The sequence below is a fragment of the Anomaloglossus baeobatrachus genome, chromosome 10 (genome assembly GCF_048569485.1).
Source record: "Anomaloglossus baeobatrachus isolate aAnoBae1 chromosome 10, aAnoBae1.hap1, whole genome shotgun sequence".
Lineage (NCBI taxonomy): Eukaryota > Metazoa > Chordata > Amphibia > Anura > Aromobatidae > Anomaloglossus > Anomaloglossus baeobatrachus.
This window is the reverse complement of record NC_134362.1, coordinates 48,864,529-48,881,125: the sequence shown is the minus strand read 5'-3', so window position 1 is coordinate 48,881,125 and position 16,597 is coordinate 48,864,529. Positions and strand designations below refer to the sequence as shown.

Here is a 16,597-nt window from a genome sequence, read left to right as displayed (position 1 = left end):
ACTCAAGAAGGCCTGGGCGTCCACGGATGACAACAGTGGTGGATGATCGCCGCATACTTTCTTTGGTGAAGAAGAACCCGTTCACAACATCAACTGAAGTCCAGAACACTCTCAGTGAAGTAGGTGTGTCTGTCTCTAAGTCAACAGTAAAGAGAAGACTCCATGAAAGTAAATACAAAGGGTTCACATCTAGATGCAAACCATTCATCAATTCCAAAAATAGACAGGCCAGAGTTAAATTTGCTGAAAAACACCTCATGAAGCCAGCTCAGTTCTGGAAAAGTATTCTATGGACAGATGAGACCAAGATCAACCTGTACTAGAATGATGGGAAGAAAAAGGTTTGGAGAAGAAAGGGAACGGCACATGATCCAAGGCACACCACATCCTCTGTAAAACATGGTGGAGGCAACGTGATGGCATGGGCATGCATGGCTTTCAATGGCACTGGGTCACTTGTGTTTATTGATGACATAACAGCAGACAAGAGTAGCCGGATGAATTCTGAAGTGTACCGGGATATACTTTCAGCCCAGATTCAGCCAAATGCCGCAAAGTTGATCGGACGGCGCTTCATAGTACAGATGGACAATGACCCCAAGCATACAGCCAAAGCTACCCAGGAGTTCATGAGTGCAAAAAAGTGGAACATTCTGCAATGGCCAAGTCAATCACCAGATCTTAACCCAATTGAGCATGCATTTCACTTGCTCAAATCCAGACTTAAGACGGAAAGACCCACAAACAAGCAAGACCTGAAGGCTGCGGCTGTAAAGGCCTGGCAAAGCATTAAGAAGGAGGAAACCCAGCGTTTGGTGATGTCCATGGGTTCCAGACTTAAGGCAGTGATTGCCTCCAAAGGATTTGCAACAAAATATTGAAAATAAAAATATTTTGTTTGGGTTTGGTTTATTTGTCCAATTACTTTTGACTTCCTAAAATGTGGAGTGTTTGTAAAGAAATGTGACAATTCCTACAATTTCTATCAGATATTTTTGTTCAAACCTTCAAATTAAACGTTACAATCTGCACTTGAATTCTGTTGTAGAGGTTTCATTTCAAATCCAATGTGGTGGCATGCAGAGCCCAACTCGCGAAAATTGTGTCACTGTCCAAATATTTCTGGACCTAACTGTATGTCTGGATTCAGTATCATGCTGCCCATATAGCACTGCCTTTACTTAATATAGCAAAATCCTGCTGGTTGGTTCTCTTTAAGTTAATTTCCAATTAATTTTCCAACACGGCACGTTCTACTACACATGTAGAAGAGATTTTCTCACTTTATGTGATTACGAGCCCCGTAGATGAGTGTGATATTTCTGGAGCTGCAGTAAGATGTAAGCTCTGCAGTTTTGCACGATACAGAATGTCCAGTAATGTAAATCTTCGGCATGAAGTGTCACACCGGTGAAGGAGCTGAGGTCAGGTCTACAGCTGGGTGTGAGATGTGGGGGGCAATTTAAGCATTCCTGGAACTAAAAGAAAAGAGGGTGGGAGCTGCCAGATCTAACTGGTTCCAGCTGCTCGCCCCTTATAAAAAGTGGGCAAAAGGGGCAGAATCGCACCAGAGATTACGACCACGCACCGCGACCATGCCACCTCTGATGACCAGCACCAGCCTGGAATTAAACTCCACTTCCTTCAAGCAGAGGAAGCGACTAGGTGAGAGTAATGCAAATTAAGATTGGGCTCAACTGGATACAATGTATATAAGAGGGGTGAAATGACAATGCTTAGATCTTCTCTTTCCTGATATATCCGACATTTGTACAAACGTGTCCCTGATCTGGCAGATTAGTCTGACATATTGATGGCTGGCAAGTTGTGGCCGGTTCCAGCCTTCTATTTTGCCTTTACAATGTAAACCCACCAGCCCTAGCTTAGTAGTGTACATTCACCTGTAATCTGGAGGTTGATCTCTGTAAACATTACTCTTTGCCTTGGGCTATGTAATTTAATCCCTACCAAATAGATCTCTGCAAGGAGAATAATATCTTCCAAGAGATGCTACAGAACACCTGACCCCAGCTGTATGCTGATGAGTAGCACTAAACCCTAAACAGTAGTGTCTGCTAATGGGGGGCTTCTGGTTTTACCGATTCCCTAAGTCACGTTTCAGAGCTCTATGAAGATCCGAATGTTGACTCCCGGAGCGGATCACTGTAGGTGGCACTGGATATGGTTTCCTTCCTTCTGGAGGATAGCCACTTTACATCTACTAGTTATACATGTTTATTGTTCTATCCTTCTGGTTATCTTCCTCGCACTAGAATATTGCAGACTTTCTCCATTCCCACTGCTACAGCTTAAGCTGAATTTTGCCAATGTGCAGGTCTCTGATTGTTCAGATTTATAGTTTACCAGGGTCACTTAAGATATTTTTTTTAATGGCTACATTTTGAAGTTTGCATTAAAGCTAATAACTCTTTGCCCAATGTTCTATTAGACTGAATTTGGCTTACAATTCTTGTGGTGATCTGCAGCCGCTCAGACACTTTAGATAGCTGTTGGCTGAACAATGGTTCAGCCGATAATTCGCCACCAATTATCTTCCCCAAAACTACCATACACAGGAACGCTGTATCTGCCGAGCGCTCCCATGTTCTCTGAGACAGACCGTGGCTAGTAGTGATGAGCGGGCACTACCATGCTCGGGTGCTCAGTACTCGTAACTAGTGATGAGTGGGCACTACCATGCTCGGGTGCTCAGTACTCGTAACTAGTGATGAGCGGGCACTACCATGCTCGGGTGCTCAGTACTCGTAACTAGTGATGAGTGGGCACTACCATGCTCGGGTGCTCAGTACTCGTAACTAGTGATGAGCGGGCACTACCATGCTCTGGGGCTCAGTACTCGTAACTAGTGATGAGTGGGCACTACCATGCTCGGGTGCTCAGTACTCGTAACTAGTGATGAGCGGGCACTACCATGCTCGGGTGCTCAGTACTCGTAACTAGTGATGAGCGGGCACTACCATGCTCTGGGGCTCAGTACTCGTAACTAGTGATGAGCGGGCACTACCATGCTCTGGGGCTCAGTACTCGTAACTAGTGATGAGTGGGCACTACCATGCTCGGGTGCTCAGTACTCGTAACTAGTGATGAGCGGGCACTACCATGCTCGGGTGCTCAGTACTCGTAACTAGTGATGAGCGAGCACTACCATGATCGGATGCTCGGTACTCGTAACTAGTGATGAGCGGGCACTACCATGCTCGGGTGCTCAATACTCGTAACTAGTGATGAGCGGGCACTACCATGCTCAGGTGCTCAGTACTAGTAACTAGTGATGAGCGGGCACTACCATGCTCAGGGGCTCAGTACTCGTAACTAGTGATGAGTGAGCACTACCATGCTCGGGTGCTCAGTACTCGTAACTAGTGATGAGCGGGCACTACCATGCTCGGGTGCTCAGTACTCGTAACTAGTGATGAGCGAGCACTAACATGCTCGGGTGCTCGGTACTCGTAACTAGTGATGAGCGAGCACTACCATGCTCGGATGCTCGGTACTCGTAACTAGTGATGAGCGGGCACTACCATGCTCGGGTGCTCAATACTCGTAACTAGTGATGAGCGGGCACTACCATGCTCGGGTGCTCAGTACTAGTAACTAGTGATGAGCGGGCACTACCATGCTCAGGGGCTCAGTACTCGTAACTAGTGATGAGCGAGCTCTACCATGTTCGGGGTGCTCAGTACTAGTAACTAGTGATGAGCGGGCACTACCATGCTCAGGTGCTCAGTCCTCGTAACTAGTGATGAGCGGGCACTACCATGCTCGGGTGCTCAGTACTCGTAACTAGTGATGAGCAGGCACTACCATGCTCGGGTGCTCAGTATTCATAACTATTGATGAGGGAGCACTACCATGCTCGAGTGCTCGGTGCTCGTAATGATGAGTGGGCACTACCATGCTCGGGTGCTCTGTACTCGTAACTAGTGATGAGCGGTCACTACTATGCTCGGTTGCTCTGTACTAGTAATGATGAGCGAACACTACCATGCTCAGGTGTCCGGTGCTCGAAAAGAGCAGTTGGATGCTCAATGGGTGCAACTCGAGCACCTGAGTATAATGAAAATCAATGGGGACTCAAACATTTTTTATGAAAAATACTCAGGTGCTCGAGTTGCACCCATCCGAGCATCCAACTGCTCTGTAACGCCTGCCTGGAGCCACAGACTCAGATGGGCTGTAATGGATAGGATAGGGAGAAGCCACTCACCAAGCAGGACCCCCAGAACCCTGAAACCCTTTAACTCCTATACAGGGATTTGGAATTACACAGGGCCCTGGAGATCACTACCTGTGGAAGGCTGCAGTCAGAGAAAGTAGTCAGGCAGGGTCAAACCAGGAATTGCAGAACAGGGACAGAATCGGCAGGCAAGGACGTAATCAGAAAACGCAGCAGAGGTCAAATCCGGATCGGGCAGCAAGGTACATAAACAGCAGGCAGGAGGGTAGTCAAGAAACAAGCAGAAGTCAGAACACCAGAATCACAAAACAGAACAGGGCGGAACAGGAGCCAGGAAATCAAAACTATCTCTGGCAGTGGTCAGCAGACAGGAGGAGAAATAAGAAGGGTGTGGTGTCTTCCCATTGGTTGTAGCAATGATGGTACTTCAGCTGGGAGACAAGACACACGCCACCTACAGTCAGCCAGTGGTACTGTTGATCCCAAGGAAACCCAGCACAGTGGATGAGTGGAGCCTGAGCCCACCGGCGCCGCTGGCATCAACTCCTCTCCCATCACCAGCATTTTCGATGGCAGGAACACGGCGTCGCCTGGTGATCGAAGTAGAAGTCGCTGGAGCGGACTCCGGTGGGGACGTAACATGCTCTTAACGAGCACCGACATTTGAACATGGTAGTGCTCTCTTATCACTAGTTACCAGTACTGAACACCCAAGCATGGTAGTGCCCGCTCATCACTAGTTACGAGTACTGAACACCCGAGCATGGTAGTGCTCGCTCATCACTAGTTACTAGTACCGAGCATCTGAGCATGGTAGTGCCCGCTCATCACTAGTTACGAGTACTGAGCACCCGAGCATGGTAGTGCTCGCTCATCACCAGTTATGAGTACTGAGCACCCGAGCATGGTAGTGCCCGCTCATCACTAGTTATGAGTACTGAGCACCTGAGCATGGTAGTGCCCGCTCATCACTAGTTACGAGTACCGAGCACCCGAGCATGGTAGTGCTCACTCATCACTAGTTACGAGTACCGAGCACCTGAGCATGGTAGTGCCCGCTCATCACTAGTTACGAGTACCGAGCACCTGAGCATGGTAGTGCCCGCTCATCACTAGTTACGAGTACCGAGCACCTGAGCATGGTAGTGCCCGCTCATCACTAGTTACGAGTACCGAGCACCCGAGCATGGTAGTGCCCGCTCATGACTAGTTACCAGTACTGAGCACCCGAGCATAGTAGTGCCCGCTCATCACTAGTTACGAGTACCGAGCACCCGAGCATGGTAGTGCCCGCTCATCACTAGTTACGAGTACCGAGCACCTGAGCATGGTAGTGCCCGCTCATCACTAGTTACGAGTACCGAGCACCTGAGCATGGTAGTGCCCGCTCATCACTAGTTACGAGTACCGAGCACCCGAGCATGGTAGTGCCCGCTCATGACTAGTTACCAGTACTGAGCACCCGAGCATAGTAGTGCCCGCTCATCACTAGTTACGAGTACTGAGCACCCGAGCATGGTAGTGCTCGCTCATCACTAGTTACGAGTACTGAGCACCCGAGCATGGTAGTGCCCGCTCATCACTAGTTACGAGTACCGGGCACTTGAGCATTGTAGTGCTCGCTCCTCACTAGCTGCCAAACAGCTCTGTCTGAGGCATATCTCTTAGAAAACAAATTGATCAGCAGTCCAAAATCGGACATGTCAGATCCATATGTTCCCCTACAATATTCCCAACCATATGTTCCTACTATAATCAATTCCCTGGGTCCTCATACACATTGGAGTAGTGGCCAAACTTGTAAATATCAGCATGTTCAGCTGAGGTTAGTCTGTGTATGGGGACCATCACAGAAATTGGACCTGCACCTGTCACAAAGGGACATTAAGCCTGGAGCATTTACCACCTATCTACTTAATGGGCAATAAATGCAGGATTGAAAGGGTTTGACCCCCTAGGACCGCCACTGATTGCCAGAACGAATGATGTGCTTGGATGTTAGCATCGGTGCCATAGAGTTTGAATGGAGCAGTGGGGTGTTTGCTGGATCACTCTCCATTCAAAGTGGTTTTACCAGCAGTCTTGCAATTGGAGGCCATCGATTTCCCCTGTTCTGGTGCTTGGTGGGTGTCCCAGAGATCAGACCACCACCTGTCCATGAAAGGGTGATAAATACTTCAAGCTGGTTTAGGACTGAAGAGAACCATGGAAGGACCCGCGCTGTGCCATTCTTTAGATTAGAATATAAAACTGAGAATGAAATATATGAAAAAGGTTAAAACCACAGTCCTATCCAATAGTCAATGAAATGTAGAACAGCAAATCGGACACAGATTACCCCCGCCAGACCCTTTTACCCTCCCCCACCCCCCAAAATCGTATGGTGAAATGAGAGTGTAAAACCTGCACAAAGGACACAGCGCTCAGCGTCCGTGCCGGCGAGGCGGCCATGATTTATATTTTAGAGAAATATAACTGTGTAGAAAAGAAATATCCAAGTCTCCTATTGTGTTTTTTTTCCTTTTGTAGACAGTCGCATTCATGAAGTTAATAGAGTAAAGATCAGATACCCCTGCAAGATACCGGTAAGACATGGGATTTTATGTATGTTGTTGTTTTTAACCAAAAAGAATGAGGGTCCTAAATATAGACCTAATGCAGGTCTATATACAGCTGAAACTAGAAGTTTACATCCACTATCTATAAAGACACATCTGCAGGTTTTTCCCTCCGCTATCTATAAAGACACATCTGCAGGTTTTTCCCTCCACTATCTATAAAAACACATTTACAGGTTTTTCCCTCCACTATCTATAAAAAAAACATCTACAGGTTTTTCCCTCCACTATCTATAAAAAAAATCTACAGGTTTTTCCCTCCACTATCTATAAAGACACATCTGCAGGTTTTTCCCTCCACTATCTATAAAGACACATCTGCAGGTTTTCCCCTCCGCTATCTATAAAGACACATCTGCAGGTTTTTCCCTCCACTATCTATAAAAAAAATCTACAGATTTTTCCCTCCACTATCTATAAAGACACATCTGCAGGTTTTTCCCTCCGCTATCTATAAAGACACATCTGCAGGTTTTTCCCTCCACTATCTATAAAGACACATCTGCAGGTTTTTCTCACTATCTGACATGAAATCAGAATTAATCTTCCGCGTTTTAGGTCAATTAGGAACCAAAATGATTTATATTTGCCAAATACCAGAATAATGAGAACGAGGGAATGTTTTAAGACCTTTTTATTACTTTCTGCAAAGTCAAAAATGTACATACATTTCATTAGTACCATGGTACCATTGTCAACAAGCTTCTTCCTGGCAGAGTGGCCTTTCAGCCCATGTTGATACAGTACTCATTTCACTGTGGATAATGACACAATCTTACCAGCTTCCGCCAGCATCCTCACAAGGTCTTTTGCTTTTGTTCTCTGGTTGATATGCACATGTCTGACCAAAGCACGTTCACCTCTGGTACACAGAACTCTTCTCCTTCCTGAGCAGTATGATGGCTGGACACTCGCATTTTGTTTGTACCTGCATTTAGTTGTTTGTATAGATGAACAAGGCACCTTCAGGTATCTGTAAATTGCACCCAAGGATGAACCAGACTTGTGCAAGTCCACAATTCTGTTCCTGAGATCTTGGCTGATTCTTTTTGACTTCCCCATGATGCTACACAAATAAGCAGTGTGTTTCAGGTGTGCATTAAAGTACATCCACAGGTGTGTCTGTAATTAACTCAGATGTTGCCAATAAACCTATCAGAAGCTTCCAAAGACATGACATCATCATATGGGCTGTCATATATTGTTTTTAAAGGCAGAGTACTCTTAGTGTACACAGAACCCGTCTCCTTCCTGAGCAGTATGATGGCTGTACATTCCCATCTTGTTTGTACCTGCATTTAGTTGTTTGTACAGATGAATGAGGGACATTCAGGTATCTGCAAATTGCACCAAGGATGAACCAGACTTGTCCAAGTCCACAATTCTCTTCCTGAGATCTTGGCTGATTCCCTTTTGACTTCCCCATGATGCTACACAAAGAAGCAGTGTGTTTCAGGTGTGCATTCAAATACATTCACAGGTGTGTCTCTAATTAACTCAGATGTTGCCAATAAACCTATCAGAAGCTTCCAAAGACATGACATCATCATATGGGCTGTCATATATTGTTTTTAAAGGCATAATACTCTTAGTGTATGGAAACTTTTGACTTTGCAGAAAGTAATTAAAATTCCTTAGAACATTCTCTCTCTCATTATTCTGGCATTGGGAAAGTATAAATGATTTTGGTTCCTAACTGATCTAAAACGGGAAAGGTTTCTTCTGATTTCATATCAGATAGTGAGAAAAACATGCAGATGTGTCTTTATAAAGAGTGTTTGTAAACGTCTGGTTTCAATTCTATTTCTGTGTTCTTGACATTGGCAAAAACAAAATGTAAAAACTGCACCGAAGGACTTGTTTAGACAGGTGGATAAAATGGACCGTATATCATATGGACTGCACACAAACTAATTTTTATCTAATAGAGCTTTGCAGGTGAGTTGTTGCATACTGACAGTGTCAACAATTGCAGCATAAAGTAATTTCTTAGACCTGATGAAGCTGGTAAACTTAATTTGAAAATGCAGAATGGCTGTATAATCCTGCAGGTAACATGTTATTTTTAATATTGGGTATGGAAAGCTTTAAAAAGGATTATATGACCATTCTGACATGGATTTTGCACCTTAAGTAAGTACACCGGTTTCATCAGGACTAAGATCAAGTTAATAAACTATACAGATTGAGATTTGATGACAGATCTGCTTTAATCCTTTTTCTGATGTTGGACATAATAGTTCATCGTACATCTGGTTGCCATATACAGGCTGGGCTAAGCCCCCACTAAACTTGGCAAGTTCTGCTATTTAACCATATAAAAGCCGAAGAGTTAAAATGGAGCAATTTCTGGTGCACTCGTGCCAGCCCTTCCACTGGCGACGCGATGACAGGGGGCTGATAGGTCGTAATTCCCATCCTCCTGTGAAACCCCAGCCTGTGGCCTCTTCACAAGAGACTGTCATGTCAGCTATTTACTGCAATACCATAGTATATACTGTAGTACCATGATATTGCAGTATATAATACCATAGTATATATTGTAGTAGTATATACTGTAGTACCATGATATTGCAGTATATAATACCATAGTATATATTGTAGTATATACTAAGAGAAACCAAGGAAAAAATTGTGAAAACATACCCTGCTGTAACTAAATAAAAGCATAGTGCATATAAACATAGGGTACTTAGTAAACACTGTTTTTGATCAAAAAAAGCATAAAGCTATCCCACCAAACGTCAAGGTGTACCCAGTTGGGATAGTACCTACACTCTCTAATATTAAAACCTTACCATGGGTCTAAAATAGGCCTCAATGTGGCTAAGGGCTGAGAGCGACCGGGTCCCAACAGGACACACACAGTCAGGGGGATTCACAGAATGAAATGTCCAGCTCGCTGAGAAGGGGGCCACTCCCTGTTTGTACTGAATACAAAAAAACTACATAAAAACAAAAAAGTGAGCCGGAGTATGAGATGGTATACATGGAACCCGTGAGACCATGTTCACACTGGCCATGAGACAAAGAGTGTAGGTACCATTTTAAACACATAGTAAGCCTTTGCAGGTGTTTTGTGGTAATTATTCTAATTTTCTGAGATAATGACTTTTGGGTTTTCATTGGCTGTAAGCCATAATCATCAACATCAACAGAAATAAACACTTAAAATAGATCCCTCTGTGTGTAATGACTGTATATAATATATAGGAATAGATGCCTCTGTGTGTAATGACTCTATATAATATAGAGGAATAGATCCCTCTGTGTGTAATGACTCTATATAATATATAGGAATAGATCCCTCTGTGTGTAATGACTATATAATATATAGAGGAATAGATCCCTCTGTGTGTAATGACTCTATATAATATATAGGAATAGATCCTTCTGTGTGTAATGACTCTATATAATATATAGGAATAGATCCCTCTGTGTGTAATGACTCTATATAATATATAGGAATAGATGCCTCTGTGTGTAATGACTCTATATAATATAGAGGAATAGATCTCTCTGTGTGTAATGACTCTATATAATATATAGGAATAGATCCCTCTGTGTGTAATGACTCTATATAATATAGAGGAATAGATCCCTCTGTGTGTAATGACTCTATATAACATATAGGAATAGATCCCTCTGTGTGTAATGACTATATAATATATAGGAATAGATCCCTCTGTGTGTAATGACTCTATATAATATATAGGAATAGATCCCTCTGTGTGTAATGACTCTATATAATATATAAGAATAGATCCCTCTGTGTGTAATGACTATAATATATAGGAATAGATCCCTCTGTGTGTAATGACTCTATATAACATATAGGAATAGATCCCTCTGTGTGTAATGACTATATAATATATAGGAATAGATCCCTCTGTGTGTAATGACTCTATATAATATATAGGAATAGATCCCTCTGTGTGTAATGACTCTATATAATATATAAGAATAGATCCCTCTGTGTGTAATGACTATAATATATAGGAATAGATCCCTCTGTGTGTAATGACTATATAATATATAGGAATAGATCCCTCTGTGTGTAATGACTCTATATAATGTTTCACTTTTTATATTGAATTTCTGAAATAAATTAACTTTTTGATGGTATTCTAGTTTATTGCGATGCACTTGTAGATGCTTCTTTCCTGTTAAAGACAAATTTGAATACTTATACAAACTAGGCTGCAAGTGCACTGAGGGTGTTGTCTTTTTCTATCAAATGCTTCAATTCTCTGTATATAATTCCTAATGGGTGTGACTGATATTTGCACAGAGCAGCTCTGCCAGTGTTACCAGCAGTCTTGAACAAATATCAATCAAGCACAGGAGAGACTGGAAATAATACAGAAGATTAATGCATTGGCCGTAAGGAAAGAAGCCGCCCTAGGTGCACTTGCAGTTTCATTCAAAGTTGATTTTTCACAGCATAGTAATAGTCATTTGCAGCCACGATCATAGATTGAACTTGGCCTTTTACGACTATATCCAACAGTATAATTAACTCCTAACAGATTCCCATTAACCACGAGTCTTAGAATAACGTCATACTATGGTATATACAACAAAGATCACTTTTTATGTTGCTTTTTTTTCCCCTTCAGGTTATAGTAGAGCGAAGTCATCGGGAAAAAGTGCTGCCTCCTCTTCAGAAGGTGAAATTCCTTGTACCCCCAGAAATCACAATGGGGCAATTTGTCAGTATGATCAGGTAAGAAGTGACCGGTGAAGGAGACAATGAATAAATAAAAAGCGATTGTGGAGACGTTGCGATCTGCAAATTGTGTGGAATTCCCTGGATATTTTGGTTCTTTATTAGGGACTGGGAACGATGACCAATAATTTGTATAGTTATTGACAGAGAATCATGTCAAATACGAGATCTAGTGTCCTTCCTAAATGTTTCCATGAAACGTCTGATGTTCACTTCGTTACAAGATAAACCCCAATTAAGCTTCTTACGGCTGCAGGACGAGGACCCCACATGCTTCAAAGAAATTCAAGCTTTGTCGCCCTGTTTCTGCAAAACACCAAATATTTTTCTTTTCTTTGTAATTACGAAAAATAATTACTTTGAATTGTGTTCATGAGGTGAGGAGGAATGAGGCTGAATTTGCAAATAATGCAGAACTGGTACCTGATGCACACGGCGCCATCCACTGTCCTCGGATGAATTATTCATTCGCACAGTATATTGGGTGTCATATAGGAAAGATAAATCCTCTTTATGTAGGTTATTAATATGTGGACAATTGTATTTCCCCAGCAATAATTCCCTATTAGAGATGAGTGAGCACTATCATGCTCAGATACTTACAAGACAAAACAATCACTGATCTCGGGGAGACCAGCTAGAGAAAACACTACTGGCAGCCAATGTGGGCGCTCAACACAGTGAAATCCTAGGTGCATTGCACGAGCGCTCTCGCTGGCTGCCGGCAGTGTTTTCTCTGGCTGGTCTCCCCGAGATCAGTGATTGTTTTGTCTTGTTGGTATACTAGGCATTGCTACCACCTAGCCAGAATCCTACTCCACACTGATGAGGGGCAATACCCCGAAACAGCTGTCTGTGGATGGATACCTGGCCTTGCTATTTCCCTTGTCATATCTTTAAACTCGTCAAAGAGTTGGATATTGACTAAAAGGGCCACTTAATATGGTGGTTATGGTGGTCTCCTAAAAAGAGCCACTCCTTGGCTAGGTCCTTCCCGGAGGGATATCTGGCTAGTTTCTGTGTTGAGACTCCTAACAGAGGCTCCACGGATTTTTTTGATATGCTCGGATACTTGGTACTCGTAACTAGTGATGAGCAGGAACTACCATGCTCGGATACTTGGTACGCATAACTAGTGATGAGCGGGCACTACCATGCTCAGGTGCTCGGTACTCGTAACTAGTGATCAGTGAGCACTACCATAATCAGGTGCTCGGAACTAGTGATGAGCGGGCACTACCATGCTCGGGTGCTCAGTACTCGTAACTAGTGATGAGTGAGCACTAGCATGCTCAGGTTCTTGATACTAGCAATGGGCAGTTGGAAGCTCAGACGGGCTCAACTCATGTGTCGAGTATAACGGAAGTCAACGGGAAACTCAAGCATTTTTCTAGAACATCTTCTAACCCATCTGAGCATCCACCTGCTCGTTCCAAGTACTGAGCACCCGAGCATGGTAGTGCTCGCTCATCACTAATTACAAGTACCGAGCACCCGAGCATGGTAGTGCCCGCTCATCACTAGTTGCGAGTACCGAGCACCTGAGCATGGTAGTGCTCACTCATCACTAGTTATAAGTACTGAGCACCCGAGCATGGTAGTGCTCACTCATCACTAGTTACAAGTGCTGAGCACCTGAGCATGGTAGTGCTCGCTCATCACTAGTTACGAGTACTGAGCACCCGAGCATGGTAGTGCCTGCTCATCACTAGTTACGAGTACTGAGCCCCTGAGCATGGTAGTGCTCGCTCATCACTAGTTACAAGTACTGAGCACCCGAGCATGGTAGTGCTCACTCATCACTAGTTACAAGTACTGAGCACCCGAGCATGATAGTGCCCGCTCATTACTATTCCCTATTTGAGAAGTCGTCTTTGTCTTAATGGCCTTTATTCTTTACACAGGTGCAGACTCTCTTTGCCACCATCACATTCTCTGTGCGTAATGATCAATGAACATCAAATGGCATGTCTGTCAATGACGATGCTGGAAGTTTACACAGACCAGCGGGACCAGGATGGCTTCCTATATGTGTCCTATCGATCACATGAAGTTTTCGGCTGAGGGCTTCTTCATGCGCCCATTGAATAGCACATTGTAGAAGTCTCTTTTTCTAGACTCGCGAGTCTTGGCTGAGCATATCTACATGATCTCACAACCTCTGGCATGGACAGTAACAAGGAGCAGCGATATTTAGGAGAGAGGAACAACAATCCTTACAGATGTGTGAATAATCACATACGGCATACGCTTGTAATGGCAGAAATCAAAATAGCAACGTTACTCCGCTTACGGCTATTCGGAGAGAAGAGGAGATCTTCATAAAAATATGGTCTTATCTTTGCAATCTATATAGTGATATTGTGCGGATGATGCCCTTGCTTGGATTTTTTGGAAGGTACTGACCTTAGCAGCCATTTACAGGACTCCTTTATGTAAGGCTAGGAGAAAAACTGGTTGGTTGCAAAAACAGGATAATCCTCCCACGCTTTAGACATTGGTCATAGTCAATCATGTTGTCCTACAGAATGGAGAATTTGTGAGGAACTTCAGGATTTCTTACGGATTTAGAAAAACCTTCCTGTAAAGGACGAAGAAATGGACTTTAAATATCTAGAACATTAAACTAAACTTGGAGATTTACAATTTTCGTACTTCTAAGTAAAGGCAGAGAGGCATTTGCATTTTTTTCTCCATTCTGGAGCATTGATAAAAAATCTGGAACACATCACTAAATAGAGAAGAGAAAAAAAATAAATAACTAAAAAAAAATAAAATAAAAATTATATATATATATCTATATATCTATATATATATATATATATATATATATATTTTTATATCTATATATATATATATATATATATATATATATATATATATATTTTTATATCTATATATTTATATATATATATATATATATATATATATATATATATATATTTATATATATATATTTATATATACATATATATTTATATATTTATATATATATATATTTATATATATATATATTTATATATATATATATATATTTATATATATATATATATATTTATTTATATATATTTATTTATATATTTATTTATATATTTATATATTTATATTTATATTTATTTATATATATATATATATATATATATATATATATATATATATATATATATATATATATATATATATATATATATATATATATATTTATTTATATATATATATATTTATATATATATATATATATATATATATTTATATATATATATATATATATTTATATATATATATATATATTTATATTTATATATATATATTTATATATATATATATATATATATATATATATATATATATATAATTATATAGCGTCTGCTGCAACCCAGTCCTTGGGTATTAGTCATAATGGACAGTATTTCTATAGGTCGGCACTTTTTGAGATGGAGCAATACTAAGGTTTCTTTCACAAATTCTAGGAGCATTGCTACTAACAGAGGAAAATGGAGTGTATTTGAGGCACCACTTCCCGCACCTAGGTAATATGCTGCCCGAAACAGAGACACGCAACGGCACTATAAAGCCCACAGAGTCCTTGTGTTTGACCTACGTAAATTTTCCCCAATGCATTACTATGACCGGATCCTACTATCAATTTTGTTTTAATATAAGCTGCAGATTTAAACTTATGGCTAATATATTACTTGCAAGATGTTTTGATTAACTTTTTTTTATTCTATTAGTGTTAATAAAGTGTTTTCCATTACATCTAGGGTCATTTGTAAAAAAAAAAAAAAAAAAAAAAAAAAAAAGAAGACATCCCCAAACTGTTCCCACAAAGTTGGAAGCATAAAATATTCCAAAACGTCTTTAGCATTAACATTTCTCTTTACTGGAACTAAGCAGCTTTGATAGACTCGTGAAAAACAAGCTCATAGTATTATTCCTCCTCCACCAAAGATTACAGAGGGCACAATGCAGTCAGACAGGTAATGTTCTCCTGACATTTAGGCCTAAGCCACACGGCATGAAAATCGGAGCAAGTGAAATGTGATAAAACATCGCATTCCACTCGGACCAATATTAGCCTGTGTCAGCATCCATGAGCGATTATTTTATCGGCCCCAAACGGACCGAGAAAACAATCGCAGCATGCTGCGGGTGTAATGCAAGACTTTCTCTCGCATCCATTCAAGTCTATGGGGCGAGAGAAAGATCGCACTGCACTCGCGGTACACCGGTGTACCGCGAGAGCAGTGCGAGAATAGCAATAGCCGGCAACGGAGGAGAGAGGGAGATAAATCCCTCTCTTTCCTACTCAGCGCCGGCCTGCCACCCGCAGTTGAGGTCCGATCCCATGATCAGACCTCAGTCACAGTGACACTCAGCTCCTGCTATGCAGCCAGCGTGAGCCGAGTGTCATGCAAGGATCGCATTAGTCCCTGTGTGTTCCCCTTGGCCTTACCCAGACTCGTCCATCAGATGCCAGATAGAGCAGTATGATCAGTCACTGCACAGAACACGTTTCCTCCAGTGGCGACAGCTTTATACCCCTCCATCCGACACTTGGCATTGTGCTTGGCGACGTACGGCTCGGCATTGTGCGTGGAGGCGACGTAGGGCTCGGCGTTGTGCTTGGCGACGTAGGGCTCGGCGTTGTGTTTGGCGACGAGCGGCTCGGCGATGTACAGCTCGGCATAGTGCTTGGCGACACACGGCTTCGCATTGTGCTTGGCAACGCACGGCTCGGCATTGTGCTTGGAGATGTACGGCTCGGCATTGTGCTTGGTGACGCACGGCTCGGCATTGTGCCTGGCGATGCTCGGCGACGCACGGCTCGGCATTGTGCTTGGCGACGCACGGCTCGGCATTGTGCTTGGCGACGCACGGCTCGGCATTGTGCTTGGCGACGCACGGCTCGGCATTGTTTGGTGACATAAGGCTGCAGCTGCTCGGCCCCGAAGCTTCCGCGGGCGCAGTTTGTGCTGATAATACCAGAGAAGGTCTGGACTCTGCAGTTATGGAGTCAGTAAAGCATTGGTGACTTTTCTGACCTCCGCT

At 42.6% G+C, this 16,597-nt stretch overlaps 1 protein-coding gene across 1 annotated transcript; it reads left to right on the top strand.

Moving 5' to 3' along the window:
• Nucleotides 1-1,595: 1,595 nt before the first annotated feature.
• LOC142254327 (microtubule-associated protein 1 light chain 3 alpha-like) lies at nt 1,596-14,063 on the top strand. The gene is made up of 4 exons (XM_075325373.1): nt 1,596-1,665; nt 6,728-6,783; nt 11,436-11,542; nt 13,450-14,063. Exons 1-4 carry the CDS (start codon nt 1,596-1,598, stop codon nt 13,607-13,609), a joined length of 393 nt encoding a protein of 130 aa, XP_075181488.1. The 3' UTR covers nt 13,610-14,063.
• Nucleotides 14,064-16,597: the final 2,534 nt, after the last annotated feature.